Raw genomic sequence first — 19,428 nt, forward strand, 5'->3', positions numbered from 1 at the left:
CACTTATTTCTGTCCAATAATAATTAATTGATGTCTGCAAAGTCTGTTATTTAAGCTCTTTTAGATTATTTGCCTACTTTCATCTTTCTGCCTACTTTCTTTTTATCTTGGTTTTGGATTGGTAAGTGTGAACAGCGTTTCACTCCACCTGCTTTGTGTATTTCTACACACCCCACTTTGCCATACCTTAGGTTTAGCTGAACTGACGCCACTGGCTGTAACTGATAGGACACCTGAGAATAGAGTATTCATATGTGTGTGAAGTGATCACTTCTGTATGTGCATGTGCACATGTTTTTGTACACACCCGTGAGAGAGGGAAAGTAAGATAGGGAGAGTGTATTGTGAATGTTAGTGTGCATGGAGAGGTGAATGAAGTATGTGATGTCTCTCTTATAGTGTTGGTCTGCCCTCTGGTGGTATGCTTTTCACATGGCTTCATGTACATGCACATGTGGATAGCACACAAAGGTTCACTGCTTTGACTCCATATTTTATCTGTGATAGTGGGGCAAGAAAACCAATGTATATGTGTGTGTGTGTGTGTGTGTGTCTTCCAGGAGTGTGGCCTGAGGGCTCCGATGGCACAGACATCAACGCCCTGATCAGATCCCACAACAGGAAGGTGATTGCTCTGGCTGATGACTTCTGCAAAGTGCACCTCTTCCAGTACCCCTGCGCCAGACCCAAGGTAAGCCAGCCCTGGCCCCTAAGTACCAGCCCCTTACTAAACACTGCTCAGTGCTACCATCCCTGTACTAAGCGTATACTGTACAGTGCCTTTGGAAAGTATTCAGACCCCTTGACTTTTTCCACATTTTGTTACGTTACAGCCTTATTCTAAAATGGATTATATATATTTTTTTACTCAGCAATCTACACACAATACCCCATAATGACAAAGTGAAAACAAGTTTTTAGAAATGTTTGCAAATGTATGAAAAATGTAAAATAGAAATACCTTATTTACATAAGTATTCAGACCCTTTGCTATGAGACTCGAAATTGAGCTCCGGTGCATCCTGTTTCCATTGATCATCCTTGAGATGTTTCTACAAATTGATTGGAGTCCACCTGTGGTAAATTCAATTGATTGGAAATGATTTGGAAAGGCTCACACCTGTCTATATAAGGTCCTACAGTTCGACAGTGCATGTCAGAGCAAAAACCAAGCCATGAGGTCAAAGGAATTGTCCGTACAGCTCCGAGACAGGATTGTGTCGAGGCACAGATCTGGGGAAGGGTACCAAATTTTTTTTGCAGCATTGAAGATCCCCAAGAACACAGTGGCCTCCATCACTCTTAAATGGAAGAAGTTTGGAACAACCAAGACTCTTCCTATCGGGGTAGAAGGGCCTTGGTCAGGGAGTTGACCAAGAACCCGATGGTCACTCTGACAGAGCTCCTCTGTGGAGAACCTTCCAGAAGGACAACCATCTCTGCAGAACTCCACCAATCAGGCCTTTATGGTAGAGTGGCCAGACGGAAGCCACTGCTCTGTAAAAGGCACATGACAGCCCTCTTGGAGTTTGCCAAAAGGCACCTAAAGACTCAGACCATGAAAAACAAGATACTCTGGTCTGATGAAACCAAGATTAAACTCTTTGCCTTGAATGCCAAGCGTCACATCTGGAGGAAACTTGGCACCATCCCTACGGTGAAGCATGGTGGTGGCAGCATCATGCTGTGGGGATGTTTTTCAGTGGCAGGGACTGGGAGACTAGTCAGGATTGAGGGAAAGATGAAGGAGCAAAGTACAAAGAGATACTTGATGAGAAACTGCTCCAGAGCGCTCAGGACCTCAGACTGGGGCAAAGGTTCACCTTCCAACAGAACAACGACCCTAAGCACACAGCCAAGACAATGCAGGAGTGGCTTCGGGACAAGAGTCTGAATGTCCTTGAGTGGCCCAGCCATAGCCCGGACTTGAACCCGATCGAACATCTCTGGAGAGACCTGAAAATAGCTGTGCAGCAACGCTCCCCATCCAACCTGACAGAGCTTGAGAGGATCTGCAGAGATGAATGGGAGAAACTCCCCAAATACAGGTGTGCGAAGCTCTTAGCGTCCTACCCAAGAAGACTCGAGGCTGTAATCGTTGCCAAAGGTGCTCCAACAAAGTACTGAGTAAAGTACTGAGTAAAGGGTCTGAATACTTATGTAAATATGATATTTCAGTTTATATAAATTAGCAAACATTTCTAAAAACCTGTTTTTGCTTTGTCATTATGGGGTATTATGTGTAGATTGATGAGGGGAAAAAACAATTGAATCCATTTTAGAATAAGGCTGTAACATAACAAGAGTGGGTCTGAGTACTTTCCGAAGGCTGTAACATACTGTAACATTAGCTTCAAATCATATAATGTGCTGACATGTGTCTCCTTCCTCCGCAGGCACCGAGCCACAAATATAGCGCCCACAGCAGTCACGTGACTAATGTGACCTTCATGTACAACGACAGTCACTTAGTGTCCACGGGTGGGAAGGATACCAGTGTCATGCAGTGGCGTCTGGTGGAGAAGACCCCCTCGTTGGTCCCCAGCGACTCTTCCCTCTCTCTGGGGGAGGGGCTCCTGCATAACTCCAACCCCCGCGCCCCTATCCCAATGGTGGCCCTGACGCCCACCCCCACCGAGCAGGCCGCGATGCCAACCCCAACTCCGCCCTCCGTCCTCGACCTGACCTCTGACCCCCCAGTGGTGCCCTGCGGGGGTGCGTCAATCGTCACGCCTCCCCCCACGCCCACCGAGCCCACGACCAACGGACGGCAGGAGAGCTCCCCTGAAACCCCTCCCCACTCAGAGCTGACCCCACCCCGCTCAGAGTCTACCCCGCCCCCCTCCCACAGCACGCTGAGCCCCAAGGACAGCCTGGACCCCAGCGATGACTTGGCCACGCCTAGCGACGAGGGATGCCCTTTCACCTCACCCTCGTAAAAAGCGTCAGTTGTGATGCAGCCCAGGGCGCTCTCCTGCTCAGCACTCCTCCCTGGAGGCACCTCGATGTCACTGCGTCTCTCAGGAGGAGCGCAGCAGGGTTCAGTATCTGTTCAGGTTTCCTTAGTTTTTCTTTTGAGTTTATTTTCATGCTCTTCGTTTTGTTTTGTTTTGAAGTCTGTGTGTTAATTGGATAAGAATGGAGGGTGTAAGTGAGACAAGCAGGGATATTAGTGGCTGATGTTTTTTGTTTTTTTACGTTGTCACTCTGCGTTGTGAGAGTGTGAGGATAGAATGTTGTGGTTGTTCTGGGTCATACGGTTAAGTCAAGTCTGCAGATGAAAGCTCTGTGAGAGCGGGACACACAAGCACACAGAGACGTGCAAACACTAACACTAGCACTAATACACAAAGACACACAAAGTTACACTCCAACGTCACTCCTAGATCAGACAGACAGATGCAGGATCATTTACACAGTTCTAATATCACCGTAATGTTGCTATCGTAGATACTCATATAGTACTTGATACCAAGTATTAAACACAAGTATATTATGCTACAAGAGCCTAGTGCCTCTTCCCTGAGCCTAGCTAATGCCAGGCAGGTACCCCTGGCTAATGCTCACTCCCCAGTCCAACCCTTTGTCAACACTGATCATATGGTCTCTAGGCTATGTTGCCAAATAACTTGTACTAACCTAATCCTAGCTCAATAATGCAACAACCTGCAATAACACACCATAGCATACTGTGCGACCACACACAACCAGTTATACACATGCAGCTAATGCAACACACTCCATCACTCTGGACTTTCAAACAGGTGTGTGTGTGTGTGTGTGTGTGTGTGTGTGTGTGTGTGTGTGTGTGTGCGTGTGCGCCTGCAGACTGCTTCATGGCAATAAGCTGTTCTCTCTGGTAGAGTCCCTGCAGGAAACTCATCCATCCAGCCTCGCTGTAAAGGCAAAAAAGGACTCTGATGAATAATGGTCCATAGGATATCCTGTGGCCATGGACATTATGACCACACTGAACCACCAGCAACACCCTTACCCAGGTGACGCTCTCACCTGCTCGCCCTACGATAACGTGCTACCATTGTTAGTGTTTCTTTTTATTTCCATTTAGGATTGATACCTTTTAAAAGCTCATTCTGGGGACTGTTCCTTCTCTGCTCTACGGACTGAGATGTTTTCAAGAAAAAATAAAGAAGATTTTTTTTTTTAAGTCTTAAGTGTGTGCGAGCCGCCGTTTACACGTTTGTGTCATTCCGGAGGAGGGTGTGCCCAGCTTTCCCTGCCCCCCCCCCCAATCTGCAGAAACTCAGGACGGGATCACGCTCACAGGAATACACAGCCAATAGAGTCTCTTCTACACAATCTTCTCTTTATCCCCTCAGTGGGATTTCCACAGAGATAGCATAGGGGAGAGAGAGAAAGGCTCTTCTGTTTTTCAGCTGGAAGTGGAGGAGAGATAATGTTTTTGAAATGCCTGTCTATGACTAGGGAGAGAAAGTCCAAGGCTTTCTATGACAAGGAAGACTGAGGAAAGATAGAAGGGATATGTACTAATGACTAAGGCATATGTGTGGCAATGCACAGTAAAGGTTTAGCTAGTTATACAGGATTGAATGATGGAAGTATTTTTCCAGGTTTATTATTATCAGAAGGAAGAGCAAGGACTGTGTAAAAAGGCATGTGGTGTAGATAAAGCATGTTTTATATCCTCTGTCAGAGAGCTGTGAGTGAGGGACTGTAAGTAAAGTGCATGCCAGTGATAGTGTGGTAAGGTTGGTAGGTGGCATTGACAGGGTAATAGTGATGAGGTAAAGACATTGGTAATCATGGTGAAAGACTGCATGAGGCCATGGTTGTATCAATGTTATACTATTGTTATTCTAACGTTGTCCTCAAAGATGTAGACTTCCAGCTGGTCCACAAAGAACCTCGTTCTCTTTTTATAATTTTCAGATTTTTGGATGTTTTTGCAAATCAACAGCTTGTGCAACTGGGAATGCTTTAATGTAGGTAAATGATGTCTGTAGTTTGTCCTGTAGTTTTTTTCCTGTGGTTCTGTAGTTGTAGTGAACATGGGATTTCCTTCCCGGAATGCTCTGCTTCTGAGTGCATAGAACATGAACACACTTTTTTTTAACCCCGTACAATATCTCATGAGCTCAGCATGCGCCTCCTACAATGACAGGTGTCAATGTATAACTCATACCCTAGGACAGGGGTGTATAACTCATTCCATGGAGTGCCAAGTGCCGGCTGGTTTTTGTTTTTTCCTTTCAATTAAGACCTAGACAACCAGGTGAGGGGAGTTCCTTACGAGGAATCAGTGACCTTAATTCACTAATCAAGTACAAGGGAGGAGTGAAAACCCACACACTCTGCCCTCCGTGGAATGAGTTTGAAACATGCCGTAGGATATCTGGAGTCTCTCCAGAACGCTAAAACACCAGTTTCCAGGGGGCCATGTGGTCTTGCTAGATCTTCCCCTCCCATACTCATCCATTTTGTACATTCAGGTGTGGCTACTTTATGTATATAATGGTATGCCTGTGTGTATATAGCTGGTCTCTTCATCTTGAGATATACAGGTAACTGCCAAAATAAATGAAACACCAGCATAAAGTGTCTTAATAGGTCATTGAGCCACCACAAGCCAGAACATCTTCAATGCACCTTGGCATAGATTCTACAAGTGTCTGGAACTCTATTGGAGGGATGCGACACCATTCTTCCACGAGAATTTCCATAATTTGGTGTTTTGTTGATGATGGTGTCAGAAAATGCTGTCTCAGGCGCCGCTCCAGAATCACCCATAAATGTTCCATTGGGTTGCGATCTGGTGACTGAGACAGCCAAGGCATATGATTGACATTGCTTTCATGCTCATCAAACCATTCAGTGACCACTCGTGCCCTGTGGATGGGGGCATTGTCATCCTATGGGGGGCATAGCCATGGTAGTCAAAATAATGGCCTGCCAAGCATTTTTATACGTGACCCTAAGTATGATGTTATGTTAATTGCTTAACTAACTCAGGAAACACACCTGTGTGGAAGCACCTGCTTTCAATATACTTTGTATCCCTCATTTACTCAGGTGTTTCCATTATTCTGGCAGCTATCTATAGATTCACTGAACCATTGTTCAGTGCTTTCTTTCACCACTTGGAGGCACACTCCAGCTTATCCACAGGCCAGGCTTGTACATACAGTACAGTGTGAAATAATGGCTCTTTGAGTCCTCATAAACCATGGTCCCAAATGGGCTCTTCTTCCCATGGCAGGTTATTATGGTGGGACAGTGAACTGGCTTTGAGAGTGCCTCCGTCCGCAGTCTTTCTGGGGGTGTCGGTCCTCTTGTTTTTCCAGTGTATTCATGGCCACTCACCTCACCCCATGTAGGCTTGGAAGTGGTCTGCCAATCGGAGTCCTACAGCAGATATGTCCTTTGAATGTTCCTCTGACGAATTGCCTTGCCATAATGTCCGCATTGAGATGGGGGTGGGGGTGAGGTGGGTTTTGCCTATGTTGGTTAAGGGGAGGGAAATATTTTTTAAGTTAGGGAGGGTTAGTAAGGTGTGTGAGATATGGACACCAGGGCATCCTATGTACTGGGGCCTGACAAGGATCTGATATTTTTGATAGGTAGAGCGGTCCGTTATGTCCATTCAACCATCCATCTTTTGAAGGGAACTTTTTCTGAACGGCTTGTACAAAATCATGTTTTCAAGTTAGATGGGCTAGTATCCAAAACACACAAAGGAAAAGGGAAGGAGAGAAGTGAGTTTAAACACAAAGCTCCTTGACTGGTCTCAAACCTCATCCCTGTGAATGTATGTGTAAGTGTCCTGGGGAGGAAGGGAGATTGGTACACAGGGAGTTGTCTCCCCAACACTCCTCTGCAAAATGGCTGGCACACCCATGCCAACCATCCTAGGGAGCATTGAGTGGGCATATATGTGTGCCCACTCTGTGATTATCATGTCTTTGGGTTGGGATGACGGTGATACTGATGATGACAACGTTGAAATGATATGATGTTGGTAAGATATGACTCTGACAAAAAAGAAAAAACAATTTCTCATGACAATGTTTGAGCCAATCTGTCTCTCATGCATTCCTGTCAATAGACAGAAAAATACTGAAGATTTAAAAAAAAAATGAAAATAAACATTTTTAAACAAAAACGCTTTTGTTTGTGTATTTTCCCCCACTCAATTTCCACTGATCTGTGTTGATCTTGGTCTGAATGTTTTGTGTTATTAAAGGGGTAGCTACAGTATATAATTCCAGTTTACTCATTTAATTGTGTCACTTGTGTTTCTAGGAACAGTGAGTTATCATCTGAGTTTGACAAAGTTCAAGTTTAATCCTTCCTCAAACATCTCTCTGTTCCTGAGCCTGTTTGTCTGGTGTTCTGTATTGATCTGAACCCTATGATACCTATCCTTGTGTGTGTGTGTATCAGTGTGTTTGTCTATGTCTGTATAGTGAAGAGGTTATTCATCTCACTGTCTTCCCTAGTCGATTCTGGATGTATCTGTCTATAGTTTGGTCCGTACAGTGGACAGAGGTCTCTGGCCGTGGGATTAGACTGTGGGTAAACAGTGGACAGAGCAGAGGTCTCTGGCTGTGGTATTCGACTGTGTGGGTAAACCAAGGACTAGTGCCATGCTGATTCAGCATGTCAGGAGGTTCTTGCTGACTGACTGCCACACAGATAAACAGACGCACAGACTGCCAGGCACCCCACACAGAGGAGCAAAGACTTTGTGTGTGTCTACCGCAGTGAAGGGAAGGATGCCAGATTGTCCCTTTTAGCAGCTTGATTCAGAACAACACATTTGCAAGAATGATTTAGCATGACACCTCATGAATAAAGTGACTGTGCAAATTCTGCTTGAACAGTCCTGCATGCTTACATAATAAAACCCTGATCAAATTACTCCTGTCATAACAGCATTTCAGACACGAGATTAGTGGATAAAAACTGTCCTATGACTTTATTTAATGTGACTTTACATCAAATCAAAGTTGTGTATATAGCACTTTATGAATAAATCACCAAATGCTAAACAGCAGATCGGACCACAAGCCCTCAAGTTACTGTCAGCTGATATCGCAGATCCTTTCTCCATCTGTCTTGCTCTCCTTCTTCTGCCTGCCCTGGGCCGTGGAGTTATTGGCCCCTGGAGTCAGTTCTAGGCATTGCAGCGGTCCTGATAGCAACACTTCCAGCCCGGTCGAGAGCAGAACTCAAGCCTAGCACAGCCCTTCTCCCCAGAACCTGTAGAGGAGACAAAGAATATACAAATATGCAGTAGGATCATGGCCTTAAAGGCCCACTGCAGTCAAAAATGTGATTTTCCTGTGTTTTATATACTGTATATTTCCACACTGAGGTTGGAATAATACTGTGATAATGCCCTTTTAGTGTAAGAGCTGTTTGAAAAGACCGGCTGAAATTTCAGCCTGTTTTGGTCGGATGGCGTTTTGGCAGTAAATTAGTTAATAGACCAATAAGAAAGAGAGTTCCAAACCTCTCTGCCAATAACAGCTAGTTTTCAGTTGCTCCCTCCCCACTCAGACCACTCCCAGACAGTCCTAGCAAAATTATATTTTTGTTTCTTTTTGACCATTTTAATATACACTACCAGTCAAAAGTTTGGACACACCTACTCATTCAAGGGGTTTTCTTTATTTTTACTATTTTTACATTGTATAATAATAGTGAAGACATCAAAACTATGAAATGACACATATGGAATCATGTAGTAACCAAAAAAGTGTTAAACAAATCCAAATATATTTTATATTTGAGATTCTTCAAATAGCCACCCTTTGCCTTGATGACAGCTTTGCACACTCTTGGCATTCTCTCAACCAGTTTCATGAGGTAGTCACCTGGAATGCATTTCAATTAACAGGTGTGCCTTCTTAAAAGTTAATTTGTGGAATTTCTTTCTTTCTTAATGCTTTTGAGCCAATTAGTTGTGTTGTGACAAGGTATGGGTGGTATACAGAAGATAGCCATATTTGGTAAAAGACCAAGTCCATATTATGGCAACAACAGCTCAAATAAGCAAAGAGAAACAACAGTCCATCATTACTTTAAGACATGAAGGTAAATCAATACGGAACATTTCAAGAACTTTGAACATTTTTTCAAGTGCAGTCGCAAAAACCATCAAGCACTATGATGAAACTGGCTCTCATGAGGACTGCCACAGCAATGGAAGACCCAGAGTTACCTCTGCTGCAGAGGATAAGTTGATTAGAGTTACCAGCCTCAGAAATTGCAGCCCAAATAAATGCTTCACGGAGTTCAAGTAACAGACACATCTCAACATCAACTGTTCAGAGGAGACTGTGTGAATCAGGCCTTCATGGTCGAATTGCTGCAAAAAAACCACTACTAAAGGACACCAATAAGAAGAAGAGACTTGCTTGGGCCAAGAAACACGAGCAATGGACATTAGACTGGTGGAAATTTGTCCTTTGCTCTGGAGTCCAAATTTGAGATTTTTGGTTACAACCGCCGTGGCTTTGTAAGACGCTGTGTGGGTGAACGGATGATCTCTGCATGTGTATTTCCCACCGTAAAGCATGGAGGAGGAGGTGTTATGGTGTGGGGGTGCTTTGCTGGTGACACTGTCTGTGATTTATTTAACCAGTATGGCTACCACAGCATTCTGCAGCGATACGCCATCCCATTTGGTTTGGGCTTAGTGGGACTATCATGTGTTTTTCAACAGGACAATGACCCAACACACCTCCAGGCTGTGTAAGGACTATTTAACCAAGAAGGAGAGTGATTGAGTGCTGCATCAGATGACCTTGCCTCCACAATCCCCTGACCTCAACCCAATTGAGATGGTTTGGGATGAGTCGGACCGCAGAGTGAAGGAAAAGGTGCCATATCTCCAATATAAAATATATTTGGATTTATTTAACACTTTTTTGGTTACTACATGATTCCATATGTGTTATTTCATAGTTTTGATGTCTTCACTATTATTCTACAATGTAGAAAATAGTAAAAATAAAGAAAAACCCTTGAATGGGTAGGTGTCCAAACCTTTGACTGGTACTGTAAATCAATCAGTTAATTGTTACCCAGAAATGATTTGACATTGAGATAGAAACGGCTGCATTGGACCTTTAATCAGAAGATGTAGTAGGATCAAAATACTTAGTGTTAGGTTAAAGGTGCACTATGCAGAAATCGCTACGCCATTTCCTGGTTGCTAAAACTCTAATGGTTCACCTAATTTTAGTTTATTTGACAAAACAAGCAAGTGTAGCGTAGAGAATCATTGTACCATTTAAACCGCTGTGAAATATATTTTCCATAATCAAAAATATTATATTTTCTTTCAGCTGTTTGGACAAAATCAAAAGTATGTAAAAGACACAAAAACGAAACTTAGGAACTGGAAGCATAGAATAAAATGTAATGTAAATGTAAAATGTAAAATGTAAAAATGCATAGAAATAGGGCACATAGAACATTTCCATGTGAATTTGGTCGCGTCGCCCAAAAAGTTACATATTGCAGCTTTAAATATTTTATCACTCATGTTTTCGTATCCCCAATTCAATAATTAATTATTATGTCGCTGATTTTGTTTGGGTCAAAAGTCCATGTTAATTGGATGTTCCCCTTTTGAAGGTCCAAATGTTGGTGTTGCAGGGCCAAATGAAGGACTACGATGGTGATACTCACTCCTGATGTAGCAGGCCTGCTGTATTTTGCTTGAGCACTGTAGGAGCTGGTTCCTCAGCATCAGGAAGTCCTCACCGTAACACTCAATGTTGTAGTCCGCTATGGCAAGGGAATGAAGGGAGTGAGGGTCAGAGTTCTTTCTCATTAATGACTACAGTATGTTTAGGCTGGTTCAAAGATCACAAGAGACATGGTTACATCACAACATACATAAGGACTCTAATTTGATCTGAGGAAGTAATACAATCTCATGCCAGCACTGTTATGAATGATGCAGAGCAGGAATTCAGTAACGTGAGTGTGCGTACGCATGTCTGCACATGCATTTGTGTGTGTGAGCTGCTGTGTGTACATGAGTTTTTGGGTCATGTGTTTGACCTCAAAATACCCAAGAAAGGAGATCTAAGGGAGTGTAAAAATTACCTCAGGATAATGTTGGTCAACACCAGGGAAAGTGTTCAATCACATCCTCCTAAATAGGATAAGGATGGCGGTGAATGGAAAACGGAGAAAATGAGGCCGGTTTCTTTGTGGAAGATCTTTGGGGGACCAAATTGCCATCCTCAGGATTATCATCATACAATCCATGAATTGGAAGTTTGAGAAAGCATTTGACATAGATTGAGAGATGCCATGGAAGCCATCAAGAACACCTACCAAGCAATGCAATCCCATGCCCTCCATGAGGGAAGCCCAAATGAGAAGTTTAAGTGAGAAGTACTCACCTACAGTGCCTTCACAAAGTATTCACACCCCTTGACTTTTTCCACATTTTGTTGTGTTGGATTAAATTTAGATTTTGTGTCACTGACCTACACACAATACCCCATAATGTTAAAGTGGAAGTTTTTAGAAATATTTACAAATTAATAAAAAATGTAAAGCTGAAATGTCTTGAGTCAGTAAGTATTCAACATCTTAGTTATGACAAGCCTAAATAAGTTCAGGAGTATAAATGTGCTTAACAAGTCACATAATAAATTGCATGGACTCACTCTGTGTGCAATAATAGTGTTTAACATGATTTTTGAAAGACTACCTCCTCTCTGTATCCTACCCATACAATTATCTGTAAGGTCCCTCAGTCGAGCAGTGAATTTGAAACACAGATTCAACCACAAAGATCAGGGAGGTTTTCCAATGCCTCGCAAAGAAGGGCACCTAAAATAAAGCAGACATTGAATATTCCTTTGAGCATGGTGAAGTTATTAATTACACTTTGGATGGTGTGTCAATACACCCAGTCACTTCAAAGATACAGGCTTCCTTCCTAACTCAGTTGCCGGAAAGGAAACCGCTCAGCTTGAAAATCTATGACAAGACATGAAAATGGCTGTCTATCAATGATCAACAACCAACTTCACCAGAGTTTGAAGAATTATTTAATGAATAATGCAAATATTGTACAATCCAGGTGTACAAAGCTCTTAGAGACTTACTCAGAAAATCTCACAGCTGTAATCGCTGACAAAGGTGATTCTAACATGTATTGGGGTGTGAAAACATATGTAAATTAGATATTTCTGTATTACATTTTCAATAAATATGCAAACATTTCTTAAAACATGTTTTCACTTTTTCAGTATGGGGTATTGCGTGTAGATGGGTGAGATGTATTTATTTTTTTAATCCATTTTGAATTCAAGCTGTAACACAACAAGATGTGAAATAAGTCAAGAGGTATAAATACTTTCTGAAGGCACTGTAGGTCCGACAGGCATGCTTACCGGATCATTCAAGAACCAACCCCCAAAAAACAACAGGCATACAGTGAACCAGAAGATCTGGACTTCGCGGATGACCTTGCTCCACTGTCTCACAAACACTAAAAAATGCAGGACAAATCTCGCCTCTTGCAAACAACATCAGCTTAGATCGGACTTCAAATCAACATCAACTGACGAAGAATGTGAAAGCAGGAATCGGTAAAGCCAGAACAGCATAAAAGCTAAACCAAAGACTGAGATTTCTAATCAAATGTGAAGGCCATCTTCTTTAACGCTTACTTGGAATTCATTGGACATATACCATCAGTAACATCTGACTGTGGGAGATCACAAAACAAGTACAGTGGGGAGAACAAGTATTTGATACACTGTCGATTTTGCAGGTTTTCCTACTTACAAAGCATGTAGAGGTCTGTCATTTTTATCATAGGTACACATCAACTGTGAGAGACGGAATCTAAAACAACAATCCAGAAAATCACATTGTATGATTTTTAAGTAATTAATTTGCATTTTATTGCATGACATAAGTATTTGATACATCAGAAAAGCAGAACTTAATAGTTGGTACAGAAACCTTTGTTTGCAATTACAGAGATCATATGTTTCCTGTAGGTCTTGACCAGGTTTGCACACACTGCAGCAGGGATTTTGGCCCACTCCTCCATACAGACCTTCTCCAGATCTTTCAGGTTTCGGGGCTGTCGCTGGGCAATACGGACTTTCAGCTCCCTCCAAAGATTTTCTATTGGGTTCAGGTCTGGAGACTGGCTAGGCCACTCCAGGACCTTGAGATGCTTCTTATGGAGCCACTCCTTAGTTGCCCTGGCTGTGTGTTTCGGGTCGTTGTCATGCTGGAAGACCCAGCCACGACCCATCTTCAATGCTCTTACTGAGGGAAGGAGGTTGTTGGCCAAGATCTCGCGATACATGGCCCCATCCATCCTCCCCTCAATAGGGTGCAGTCGTCCTGTCCCCTTTGCAGAAAAGCATCCCCAAAGAATGATGTTTCCACCTCCATACTTCACGGTTGGGATGGTGTTCTTGGGGTTGTACTCATCCTTCTTCTTCCTCCAAACACAGCGAGTGGAGTTTAGACCAAAAAGCTCTATTTTTGTCTCATCAGACCACATGACCTTCTCCAATTCCTCCTCTGGATCATCCAGATGGTCATTGGCAAACTTCAGACGGGCCTGGACATGCGCTGGCTTGAGCAGGGGGACCTTGCGTGCGCTGCAGGATTTTAATCCATGACGGCGTAGTGTGTTACTAATGGTTTTCTTTGAGACTGTGGTCCCATCTCTCTTCAGGTCATTGACCAGGTCCTGCCGTGTAGTTCTGGGCTGATCCCTCGCCTTCCTCATGATCATTGATGCCCCACAAGGTGAGATCTTGCATGGAGCCCCAGACCGAGGGTGATTGACCATCATCTTGAACTTCTTTCATTTTCTAATAATTGCGCTAAACAGTTGTTGCCTTCTCACCAAGCTGCTTGCCTATTGTCCTGTAGCCCATCCCAGCCTTGTGCAGGTCTACAATTTTATCCCTGATGTCCTTACACAGCTCTCTGGTCTTGGCCATTGTGGAGAGGTTGGAGTCTGTTTGATTGAGTGTGTGGACAGGTGTCTTTTATACAGGTAACAAGTTCAAACAGATGCAGTTAATACAGGTAATGAGTGGAGAACAGGAGGGCTTCTTAAAGAAAAACGAACAGGTCTGTGAGAGCCAGAATTCTTACTGGTTGGTAGGTGATCAAATACTTATGTCATGCAATAAAATGCAAATTAATTACTAAAAAATCATACAATGTGATTTTCTGGATTTTTGTTTTAGATTCCGTCTCTCACAGTTGAAGTGTATCTATGAAAAAAATGACAGACCTCTACATGCTTTGTAAGTAGGAAAACCTGCAAAATCAGCAGTGTATCAAATACTTGTTCTCCCCACTGTACCTATTGAAGAGTAGGAAGTGGTGCTGGTTAGGCCACACTGGTTAGGCTACACTAAGAAGAAATGTGCATCACGTGCATCACCAAACAGACTCTTACCTTTAGCCCACAAGTTAAACACAAGAGAGAAAGGCCCATGACCACCTTCATCTACACCTCCACCTGCATCTTTACAGAGCAAGAAATGAAGACAGAGCGACTGACATGGCAACAATAACTTGAACAACTGGCGAAGGATAGAAGGGGTTGGAAGCAGTTCGGCAATGACCTATGTTCCGCAAGGAACTTAAAAGCACTAGCTAATTGAAGTAAGTAAGTGTGACTTACCTGTGCACAGAGGGAGCAGCAGAAGCAGGACCAGGTAGGCTCTCATTGTTGGTCTCAGTAGAGGAGTTCTCCTAGCAATAGAGAAGTCTGAGGTTGAAAGTCTATGAGAGGCTGAGAGCGCCTCTGCTTTTATACTGTGTTGTGTGCTCAAAAAGGAACACATACACAGTCACAGGCACTCAAACAGACACGGCGTACACAGTGTGCGCCAAGGGTTGGCTAAGGGGGGTGGATTTCAGGATTAAAGAATGGTGTCTAAAATGTGTTCCATGTAAGGACATGGTATCTTATTTCACCACATGACTGTTGCATTATCACTTGGAGGCTTGGAGCACTATAATAAGACTTCACCGCTGATGGTTGACCTAGCTTATTGTTGACAAGCAACACTTTATTAATAACTTTAATGAATAAACATTAACTATTTATCAATCATGAATATCATTTTTTAAAATAATCTTATGAATTAAAAAGTATGCAATTATGTATTTATAAAAATCATTTAACATTTATAAGCATAATAATAATGACAATTCATAAGCATTTAGATGTTATTATAACTTTAACAGAATGTGAAGACAAATGCTGAGAAATTAGCTGTTATATCTGTTATCATTAGACAAAGATCCAGAAAATATTACAGTATATAGGGATAAGAATTGTTCCATTCGCTTGATACAACAATTATAGAAAATGTACATCTATTGTGTTGATAATACATTGTGAGACATATGGATATTTGTAATGTATTAGCAAATATGTTTCAATAGAATTACCTGTGGTAATCTATGAAAATGCATCACCCGCAGCATGAACCAAGGGGCGGCAGATAGCCTAGCGGTTAAGAGCGTTGGGCCAGTAACTGAAAGGTCGCTGTTGGCTGGGCTCCCTGCCTGTGCCATTAAACCCCTACAACTCATCCAGAATGCCGCAGCCCGTCTGGTGTTCAACCTTCCCAAGTTCTCTCACGTCACCCCGCTCCTCCGCACACTCCACTGGCTTCCAGTTGAAGCTCGCATCTGCTACAAGACCATGGTGCTTGCCTACGGAGCTGTGAGGGGAACGGCACCTCCGTACCTTCAGGCTCTGATCAGTCCCTACACCCAAACGAGGGCATTGCGTTCATCCACCTCTGGCCTGCTGGCTCCCCTACCTCTGCGGAAGCATAGTTCCCGCTCAGCCCAGTCAAAACTATTCGCTGCTCTGGCACCCCAATGGTGGAACAAGCTCCCTCACGACGCCAGGACAGCGGAGTCACTCACCACCTTCCGGAGACATTTGAAACCCCACCTCTTTAAGGAATACCTGGGATAGGATAAATTAATCCTTCTACCCCCCCTTACCCCAACCCAAACCCCCCCCCCCCAAAAAAAAAGCATTGTAAAGTGGTGATCCCACTGGCTATAAGGTGAATGCACCTATTTGTAAGTCGCTCTGGATAAGAGTGTCTGCTAAATGTCGTAAATGTAAATGTAAATGTTGCTGGTTCGAATCCCCGAGCCAGCAAGGTGGAAAAATCTGCTGTTCTGCCCTCGAGCAAGGCTGCTAATCCCCAACAACAATTACTCCCCAGGGGTTCAGAGGGGTTGGGTTAAATGCGGAAGAGACATTACGGTTAAATGCATTGAGATGTGCAACTGACTAGGTTTTCCCACACAGGGACATAAATAGGGTAACAATGGCTCTTTAAATATGTCACTGAATGTATAGATGAGTGACATGTCAGTGGGGTCGTAGAAGGTCACGTCACAGTCCAGACACACTCTGAGCTTCCTCTTCAGAGTGAGGCGGGTCCAGGGCATGGTACAGGTGCCTTACTGGCCCCCATCCCTCACACTCAGGACCCCCGTCCTACACACACTCTCTCTCAGGACCCATATATCCCACCTGGTCATGCCCCCCACCTCCACCTCCCAAGAGTGACTGCCGGAGCTGAAGCGGTTGGCCCCTAGCACGCACACATACAGTGGGGGGAAAAAGTATTTAGTCAGCCACCAATTGTGCAAGTTCTCCCACTTAAAAAGATGAGAGAGGCCTGTAATTTTCATCATAGGTACACGTCAACTATGACAGACAAATTGAGAAAAAAAACCCAGAAAATCACATTGTAGGATTTTTTATGAATTTATTTGCAAATTATGGTGGAAAATAAGTATTTGGTCACCTACAAACAAGCAAGATTTCTGTCTCTCACAGACCTGTAACTTCTTCTTTAAGAGGCTCCTCTGTCCTCCACTCGTTACCTGTATTAATGGCACCTGTTTGAACTTGTTATCAGTATAAAAGACACCTGTCCACAACCTCAAACAGTCACACTCCAAACTCCACTATGGCCAAGACCAAAGAGCTGTCAAAGGACACCAGAAACAAAATTGTAGACCTGCACCAGGCTGGGAAGACTGAATCTGCAATAGGTAAGCAGCTTGGTTTGAAGAAATCAACTGTGGGAGCAATTATTAGGAAATGGAAGACATACAAGACCACTGATAATCTCCCTCGATCTGGGGCTCCACGCAAGATCTCACCCCATGGGGTCAAAATGATCACAAGAACGGTGAGCAAAAATCCCAGAACCACACGGGGGGACCTAGTGAATGACCTGCAGAGAGCTGGGACCAAAGTAACAAAGCCTACCATCAGTAACACACTATGCTGCCAGGGACTCAAATCCTGCAGTGCCAGACGTGTCCCCCTGCTTAAGCCAGTACATGTCCAGGCCCGTCTGAAGTTTGCTAGAGTGCATTTGGATGATCCAGAAGAGGATTGGGAGAATGTCATATGGTCAGATGAAACCAAAATGTTTGGTAAAAACTCAACTCGTCGTGTTTGGAGGACAAATAATGCTGAGTTGCATCCAAAGAACACCATACCTACTGTGAAGCATGGGGGTGGAAACATCATGCTTTGGGGCTGTTTTTCTGCAAAGGGACCAGGACGACTGATCCGTGTAAAGGAAAGAATGAATGGGGCCATATATCGTGAGATTTTGAGTGAAAACCTCCTTCCATCAGCAAGGGCATTGAAGATGAGACGTGGCTGGGTCTTTCAGCATGACAATGATCCCAAACACACCGCCCGGGCAACGAAGGAGTGGCTTCGTAAGAAGCATTTCAAGGTCCTGGAGTGGCCTAGCCAGTCTCCAGATCTCAACCCCATAGAAAATCTTTGGAGGGAGTTGAAAGTCTGTGTTGCCCAGCGACAGCCCCAAAACATCACTGCTCTAGAGGAGATCTGCATGGAGGAATGGGCCAAAATACCAGCAACAGTGTGTGAAAACCTTGTGAAGACTTACAGAAAACGTTTGACCTGTGTCATTGCCAACAAAGGGTATATAACAAAGTATTGAGAAACTTTTGTTATTGACCAAATACTTATTTTCCACCATAATTTGCAAATAAATTCATAAAAAATCCTACAATGTGATTTTCTGGATTTTTTTCTTCTCATTTTGTGTACCTATGATGAAAATTACAGGCCTCTCTCATCTTTTTAAGTGGGAGAACTTGCACAATTGGTGGCTGACTAAATACTTTTTTCCCCCACTGTACATGTCACAGCTCTCTGGGTTGTTGGGGACGTGAGGATGCACACACCGGTCAGGTTGTTTGAGAGAGAGAGCCAGGGGGATGCAGTGTTGAGGTTCAGAGTCACTGGGGCTGGGGCTGGAGGAAAACACAAACAGGTATGAAAACAATACAATTTACATCTTATAGTGTGGTACTCGAAGCCATCTATTGATCTGATAACATTACATTTGCTCTTGTCTAGTACTCACTGTATTTCCCCTTCTCCCATATCTTGAACCTCAGGTTGCCCAGGTTGTGGGCCACGTGCCCCTGATACAGGCTCTGGATCCTGCTGTGTACAATTGGCCCTGAAACAATTACAACGTGGCCATTAATAACCTTTCCTTTAGCCGATACTATGCCACCTTTTATATACGCGAGGTGAGGTCCTAGGGACTAATCTAATACCCACACAGGTTCTTTAAAATCAAGGAGTGGAGCGTGAGAACAAACAGGCCGGGTATAATACAAAAATATATTTTATTCACAAGGACTAGTAGAAAGCTTAGACTCATATTTAACCCCTTATTTTTGTTGGCACAAAACTACCTCCATACTTCCATTCATTTGTATGGGTTACCTTCAGACGACTCTCCTGACACCTGTGGGGAGAACGGAGAACACCACCGTGTTTGTGAGAGTCTCATCTTTCCATAGAGTGGTCATATTAGTTTGTAGGTCAAACTGTTCGAATGCTACAGATGTTTTCGGAATGTCTCATGGTCTGACAAACACCGCTATAGCTTGGCCACCTTCCACCACAGATGCGGAAGGCCGACATAGAAAAAACAGCATCTCTAGCTTAAACGTTCTTCTTTTGCTCTATCAAGGCCAATGCAGAATTCAACTGTCTTGTCTCCGCTGACCTCCTGAAATCCTTTCTCGCCGGACTTGACCAGCATTTGCCCAGATTCCTGGAGTTGCATGGGATCCAAACATTGCCAAACCTATCTTCTACTGTCTCTTGATCAGAACGAAAGTGTTTCTCACTAACACTCAATTTGTTACCACCACCCCGCTCTGTTTCTCTCTCACTAACCATCTCTCTCTCTGTCTCTTTGTCTCTCTCTCTCTCATCATTGCAGACCTTCAACCAGAATAGAAGAGCTGCTGTTTTCCTCTGCCTTCCACACTTCCTGAGGGAGGATCCATCCAACTTCATCAAGATCTGTCAGGTGT

The 19,428-nt window shown here is 43.6% G+C and overlaps 2 protein-coding genes across 2 annotated transcripts in view; one reads left to right on the top strand and one right to left on the bottom strand.

Annotated features, from left to right (window-relative positions):
• LOC311110132 (echinoderm microtubule-associated protein-like 4) overlaps positions 1-7,141 on the top strand; it is a 115,752-nt gene extending 108,611 nt beyond the window's left edge. Inside the window, exons 23-24 of the mRNA XM_084152975.1 lie at positions 561-691; positions 2,397-7,141. Coding sequence (XP_084009101.1) covers positions 561-691; positions 2,397-2,939 — 674 coding nt within the window. The 3' untranslated portion in view covers positions 2,940-7,141. The remainder of the gene's footprint in view (positions 1-560; positions 692-2,396) is intronic.
• Positions 7,142-7,930: 789 nt separating this feature from the next.
• On the bottom strand, positions 7,931-14,796 carry LOC311130436 (uncharacterized protein). The gene is made up of 3 exons (XM_084163162.1): positions 14,684-14,796; positions 10,681-10,779; positions 7,931-8,241 (listed from the first exon to the last, which is right to left on the bottom strand). Exons 1-3 carry the CDS (start codon positions 14,727-14,729, stop codon positions 8,156-8,158), a joined length of 231 nt encoding a protein of 76 aa, XP_084019288.1. The 5' UTR covers positions 14,730-14,796; the 3' UTR covers positions 7,931-8,155.
• Between the last annotated feature and the right edge of the window lie 4,632 nt (positions 14,797-19,428).

The sequence above is a fragment of the Coregonus lavaretus genome (assembly GCF_964263955.1).
Source record: "Coregonus lavaretus genome assembly, chromosome: 1".
Lineage (NCBI taxonomy): Eukaryota > Metazoa > Chordata > Actinopteri > Salmoniformes > Salmonidae > Coregonus > Coregonus lavaretus.